The sequence below is a fragment of the Penaeus chinensis genome, chromosome 27 (assembly GCF_019202785.1).
Source record: "Penaeus chinensis breed Huanghai No. 1 chromosome 27, ASM1920278v2, whole genome shotgun sequence".
NCBI lineage: Eukaryota > Metazoa > Arthropoda > Malacostraca > Decapoda > Penaeidae > Penaeus > Penaeus chinensis.
The window spans coordinates 12,709,503-12,717,002 of NC_061845.1; the positions used below are offsets into that span (position 1 = coordinate 12,709,503).

The following is a 7,500-nucleotide window of genomic DNA, read 5'->3' on the forward strand; positions in this document are numbered from 1 at the left end:
AAAAAAAAAAAAAATCTTACGCTTCCCAAACCAGCTCTTTTCAAACGGGAGGAAATCTCGTCTAAATACCTTCACCAAAAAGAGCATTTAGTATCCTTCTTTCAAACCCACTCGTCGACGCGGGACACAGTAAAATTTGCTTTAGAGAGAAAAAAAACAAAGCCACGTCCTACAAGATAACACGAAAGCCGCTCGACGAGGCACGTAACAACATAACGCGCCCGCCGTACAGGGGAGCTTAATTAAAAGTGATGGCCTTTCATTATGTCAAAAAAACAGAATAAAGTTCAAGAGAATTATATCGATAATGTGCGGCTTCTGCAACAGATAGTTAAGAGTATTAACTATTTTGATAATAAATAACTATATAATGAAAACAGTGAACATCGTCATCATTATCATGTTAATAACTACACTAACCATAATGATAATAAAATAATGAAGTAATAATGACAATAAATAATGATAACGAAAATAATATAATATAATAATACCAACACTAACAATTAGAAGAACAAGAAAACCAATAACGTTAAATCCTCACAGCAACAGCCACCCGCAAAACCCATCCCCGAGCACCTTTCCAGTCGCGGGACCTATTTCTGGCGTGGGACCCTTGGCCAGCCCAGTATTTTCGAGAGAGAAACAACAGAAACAGTGAGATAGAACAAAGTAGAAAGATCCAGAGGAAGAGGAAGAGAGCGAGAGAGAGAGAGAGAGAGAGAGAGAGAGAGAGAGAGAGAGAGAGAGAGAGAGAGAGAGAGAGAGAGAGAGAGAGAGAGAGAGAGAGAGAGAGAGAGAGTTTCCTTTTCGTTCGTTCTGATTGTCTTAAGATCCTATTGGATGACCGATTCGTCTACGTCGAGTAGAGGGGAAGGGAAGGAAGGGAGGGGAGGGACATAGGTATGGGGTACCAGGAACGGGGGAGAGGGGGGGGAGGGAGAGAATCTCAGCTCCGATAACAGATTGTGTGGATTTCGACCGACACCCCCCTCGCCCTATGGCTGCCCCCTTCCCTATGCCTTCCGCCCCAACCCCGTCCCTCCCTCGACCTCTCCTCTCTTCTTCCCGGATTCTTACTCTCTCTTCTCCTTATAGAGTCTTTTCGTAACGTTTCATTTCATCATTTCTTGTAGCCACCATTAAATTTCCCAAACTCTCTCTGCTATTTATTCATTCGTTTATTTATCTATCCCTTTTTTGCCGTCCCATTTCTACATACCATCCGGTCTCCTTCCTCCCCCTCTTCTTCACACACATACTATTTCCTCTCTTTCAAACCTCCTCTCACCCCCATCCCCTACTCTTCCCTCTACCCCCCCTACCCACACTCCCTCCCTTCCTTCCTGCCACCTCCCCCCCCCCCCCGTCACCGCTGCTAGTCACGTGATCTCTCGCCGACAAACTCCCGATGCCAAACTTTCTTTCGGTATTGCATTCCGCCTCCGTTCCAAGATTTCGTATTAGGGGAAGAAGGTCAAAGACTGTGATATAAATGAGAAAGGAAGAACGAAAAAGAGAGACAGAGCTATATATAGAAAGATAACAGAGAGAGAGAGAGAGAGAGAGAAGAGAGAGAGAGAGAGAGAGAGAGAGAGAGAGAGAGAGAGAGAGAGAGAGAGAGAGAGAGAGAGAGAGAGAGAGAGAGAGAGAGAGAGAGAGAGGAAAAATGGACCATACAAATCGATTTTTTTCCGTTTCTTTTTTCTACAAACAACGATAATATAATGAAGGTAATATGCTACTAACAGGATGAAATTATCATGATAACGATGATTGATAATTAAATAATAACAACAACAATAATAATAATGATGATAATCGTAATAATATTTATGACAACATAATGACAATAATGATAATTACTAACATTATTATTGTTATTCTTACTGTTATCATTATCAGCATTATTATTATCAATATCATCATTATCATTATCATTATATTAGCATTATTATTTACGTTATTTTCATTATCGTCTTCATTGTCATTATTACCAATTATCATCATCATCATCAATCAACAACAATAATGATAATAATATTAATAATAATAACAATAATAATCATCATCATTATTATCATTATCCCTAGCATTACCATTATTACTAATATCATAATTATTATTATTATTATCATTTTTATTATTATTATCATCATAACCGTCACTATTATTATCAATATCATAAACAGTGATAATGTTAGTGGCGATTATCATAATAATGATCACTACTAAATATATTTCGTAATGAATGACAATATCGGACTTATAAATAGCATCCTTTACAATAATAACAACAATTAATAATAGCAATGATAGTAGTGGAAATAGCTGTAGTAGTAGTAGTAGTAGTAGTAGAAATCATCATCATCATAAAAAAAAAATAATAATAATAATAACACCAATAATCATAATAAACATAGTTTAGTTTGTTAACTACTAATATGATAGGCTATACAGCTGTTTTTATCTTCCTATTGTGCGTAAATAGCAACATAAAAAATATGAATCACAGAGTAATGATATTATGTGATCATCATAACCACAGTGATGAAAGTGCTCATCCCATGCTTGTATTACCACTACTAATTGTTGTATATACGCTGCCTTGATTACAAGTATCATGTCTACCGTTCAAATTATAAATCTTCATTATTATGAACTTTTTTGAAGACTTTTCATCAATACGAGTAATTTCAATATGATCATCATCAGTGTCATCCCAATCAGGATAATATAACATTATCACAATCGTCATTATCTTTCTTGCAGCCACGCCATATAACGTTTATTACTATTATTGTAATAATAACAATAATAATAAATAATAATAATAACAATAATGATAAGCATTATCATTACAGTAATATGGTATTACCAACAGTAATAATAGTAATAGTAGAAGCAGCAGCAGTAGTAGAGGTATTAGTAGTAGTAGTAGTAGTAGTAGTAGTAGTAGTAGTAGTAGTAGCAGCAGCAGTAGTAATGGTAATAGCAGCAACAACAGTAGTTGTAACAACAACAATAACAATAGCAAGACTAATGACATTGATTATGATGATGCTAACGATAATGGTAATAACAATAATAAGAAAATACTAGTAGTAATAATAATAATAACAATAATAATAATAATAATAATAATAACTATGATAATAATAATCATAATAATAATAACTACGATGATAATAATAATAATAATAATAATAATAATAATAATAATAACAATACTAACAAAAACAAAGACAACAACAATAATGATAACAGTAATAGCCATTACCATTACTGCTACCGCTACTATTAACAACAAATATATAAAAATAATAACAAAAGCACAAACAACAACATAACATTACATAAACAACAATATCATTAACAATAATAACTACAATACAACTTAAAAAAACAATATAATAATCATGATATCAATAATAAAAAATAGTAAAGATAATGTTAATAATAATAATAATAATAATAATAATAATAATAATAATAATAATAATGATACTAATAATAATAACAATAACAATAATTATAATTATAATAATATAAATGATGATAATAATAATAATGATTATAACAATGATTATAACAATAATAACAATACTACTACTACTAATAATAATAATAATAACAATAACAAAAACGATAATAGCATTAACAGCAATAGTAACATTATTACTAGTATTATCATTGTTAATAATGATCAATCATCACCATCTTCAATTATCATTGTCATAACAACAACGACAATATCAACAATAATAATAATAATAATGATAACAACAACAATAATCATACTACAATTATTACTACTTATAATAATAATGATAATTGTAACAGTAACAGTACTATTAATAACGAAACATTAAAAGTAGCAATAACGATAATAATGATGATGATGATAATAATGATAATAATAATAATAATAATAATAATAATAATAATAACAATAATAATAATAATAATAATAATGTTAATGATGATAATAATAATAATAATAACAATAATAATAATAATGATAATAATAATAACAATAACAATAACAATAACAATAACAATAACAATAACAATAACAATAATAATAATAATGATAATAATAACAATAACAATAATAACAATAACAATAATACAAATAATAATAACAAAAATAGTAGCAATAATAATAATAATACTAATACTAATACTAATAATAATAATAATAATAATAACAACAACAACAACAATAACAGCAGTAAAACCAGTTCCCTGTAATAACAGTAAGAAAGTGCGCCCCGCAATCTCCCCCCCCCCCCCCCAACTGCTTTGCAAAATCTGCTCCTTACCTTTTTAGCTCTGATAAGCGCTGCCAGGGGCGGGGGCACCGGCTGGTGGGGACGCCGCAGGACCTGCTGGAGAGCCAGGGTCGGGTGGCCCGCGGGCGTCGGCAGAGCCACCAGGCCGCCGTGCCCTGCCGCCGTCAGGCCGTTCAGCCCGTTGAGGCCGTTGAGGCTGTTTAAGCCGTTGAGGCTGTTGAGCTGGCCGATGCTGTTGAGGCTGGTGACGCCGCTGAGGCCGTTCACGCCGTTCAGGCCACTCACGCCGTTCATGCCGTTGAGGGCGCCGTTGAGGGCCGTCATGCCGCCCATGTTGGAGGCGGGGGCGGCGGCGGCGGGGGCCATGCCGCCCAGCCCCGTGATGTTGGCCGTGAAGCTGGGCAGGGACTGGAACTGCACCCAGGGCACCGTGAACCACGTGGGCTGCATGATGGCTGCCTCTGGATCACTCTGATCACTCGATAAAAGGCCAAGGGATGGATCTCTTCACTCTCTCTCACACTGATCTCACACTCTTCGGTTTCGCTTTCTTGGCCGGCCTGCTTCTCTGGGCCGCAGCTACAACACCACTACTTAGAAAACACACGAGGTACCACCGCTCGCACTCTGATACCACCACCACCACCGAGGGACACGGGAATGAGGAGAGAGGCGAGGGGAGCTACGGACTGAGTGAGGGGAAGGAAGAACGGGTGGAGGGCGACAGAGAGGGAGTTGAGGTGAAGGTGGGGGGTGGAGGAGGAGGGGGTTATCCCAAGCAAGAACACAACCGATCACAATAGCAGAAGATAAGCCTGTGGCCGAAGCGCGAGCCGAGGGGGTGGTAGCGATGTGTTCCTCTTTCCACCTGGCACCCTGGCACTGTGGTCACCCCCTGCCTCAGGCCCAGTGACAAACTTTTAGGCCTCTCCACTCAGGCTATTTCCGTCACGATCACGCTACCCGTCACACTCGAGGAGTAGGAGGAAGAAGAGGAGGTAGAGGAAGAGGAGGGAGAAGAGGAACAGTACCAACCACTAAGGCTGTGGTGGATACACCGTCGAGCCTTGGGGAAACCACCGGACGAGGCCACAGCCAAACCCATGCAGGACTTGTACGCGGGCGGAGATGGGCGGCGGGCGGGCGTTGCAGTGGAGGCGCGAGTGTGTGTTATGGAGCCACGTGGAAGCGAGGCGTCCGGGAGAGGCACAACGCGGGTTGGTTGGGGGACGAAGCACCACTGAAGCGGCACACTCGAGGCGCGGCGGCAGCAGCAGCCAGTAGCGCCGGCACCGTCTCGCACATGCACGTGGCACGTACCTCCCCTCACCCCCCTCGCCCCTTTCCCCTCACACGCAACTATCAACACAAGTCGAAACGCCGAACCACAACTGCAGCCTATCGATTTTCGACTTTTTTTTCCTCGTTTCGCAACTTCCACATACAGGGGCGACGGATAAGACGACTGGTAAGGCCGATGGACAGACGGAGGGTGCGGTCAAAGGAAAGCGTCGTACGCCCGGCAGCGCGGAGAGTGAGGGTATGGAGGGGAAACAGGCACCGCACCACAGTACTGCAGCGGCCGACCTAACAACCACCACCCGCAGGCCCGACGCACGAACGCACACACCCACACCTACAGGCCTGCACACTTACATGGCCCCCTTACTTTCCTCACATACATACTTCCACATGTGTACGAACGCACTCCTAATATGCAGTTTCTACAGACAATAAAAGAGAGAGAGAAAAATCTCCAACAAAGGGACATGCAGATGGAGCTTTTGTTGGCGTATAAGTCACGGCACCAACACGCTCCCGTCTGTGACCTGCGACAAGACGGCACCAAGACACGGACGGGCACATAATACGGGGAAAAACGGATGAAATGGAGGAAAGAAAAAGATTCATCTCTCGCACTTATGGACACTGACAATGAAACACACACACACACACACACACACACACACACACACACACACACACACACACACACACACACACACACACACACACACACACACACACACACGCACACACACACACACACACACGACTCCGGATATGACATGTGGGGTCGACACCATGACTCGCCTAATATTTTTCATAATTGTAAAGTTGGGTAACAAAGGAACCGGCAAAGCATTTATACAATGGTCCCACTACCGTAACTTGAGCCTTATTTTGTTTTAACATTAACCCGAATGCCATTTCTTTAAGGAAATGGAGTGGTAAGGGGGGAGGGGAGACAGGGGATCTGACGATATTTACACGTGTTATAACAGGCAAGCAAATTTTGCTTGTCTGTGCCTCTTAGGTTGCCAGTTGTCGGTGCATGTACAAGGGATTTGAGTGTACGTAAGTGTGTGTGTATGTGTGTGTGTGTGTGTGTGTGTGTGTGTGTGTGTGTGTGTGTGTGTGTGTGTGTGTGTGTGTGTGTGTGTGTGTGTGTGTGTTTGTATGTGTGTGTGTGTGTGTGTGTGTGTGTGTGTGTGTGTGTGTGTGTGTGTGTGTGTGTGTGTGTGTGTGTGTGTGTGTGTGTGTGTGTTTGTATGTGTGTGTGTGTGTGTGTGTGTGTGTGTGTGTGTGTGTGTGTGTGTGTGTGTGTGTGTGTGTGTGTGTGTGTGTGTGTGTGGGTGGGTGTGCGTGCGTGTGCGTGTGATAAAGGCACATAGAGGAATAAAACATGTAGACCCAATAAGTTTAAGAACGGTGAAAATAGAAACATCCTAAAAAAAAGAAAATTAATTACCTCGCCAAGAAAGAAAACATTTCGATAATCTTCCCAATTTCGAAAATTCCACCGAAAAGTTTAGTCTGTTAGGTCCTTGCAGTCTTCCCCCCTCTCTGACCTCTCCTCCTCCGTCTCCCCTCCCTCTTCCCCTCTTTCCCCTTATGGCTGGGCCTCCTTCAATAGACTAATGCTCCCTCCCCCTTCCCCCTTCCCCCTCTCCTTCCCTTTGCATGTAGAGCGCTAAGAAATCCGCAGTGTGTGTGTGTGTGTGTGTGTGTGTGTGTGTGTGTGTGTGTGTGTGTGTGTGTGTGTGTGTGTGTGTGTGTGTGTGTGTGTGTGTGTGTGTTTGTGAGTGTGTGAGTGTGTGTGTGAGTGTGTGTGTGAGTGTGAGTGTGAGTGTGAGTGTGAGTGGGAAAATGCGTGCGTGCGTGCGCGTGTGTGTTTGCGTGTGTGCGTTCGCGTGTGTGTGCG

At 41.1% G+C, this 7,500-nt stretch overlaps 1 protein-coding gene across 4 annotated transcripts in view; it reads right to left on the reverse strand.

Annotated features, from left to right (window-relative positions):
• Positions 1-7,500, reverse strand: part of LOC125039682 (uncharacterized protein C18B11.02c-like) — a 592,850-nt gene that overhangs the window by 352,382 nt on the left and 232,968 nt on the right. Inside the window, exon 1 of one of the 4 annotated variants that reach the window (XM_047633880.1) lies at positions 4,326-5,534. The exons of the other annotated variants lie outside the window; for them this stretch is intronic. Within the exon in view, the coding sequence (XP_047489836.1) occupies positions 4,326-4,745 (420 nt within the window). The 5' untranslated portion in view covers positions 4,746-5,534. Of the gene's footprint in view, positions 1-4,325; positions 5,535-7,500 lie in introns of those variants that run through there. 4 annotated transcript variants of the gene reach the window in all.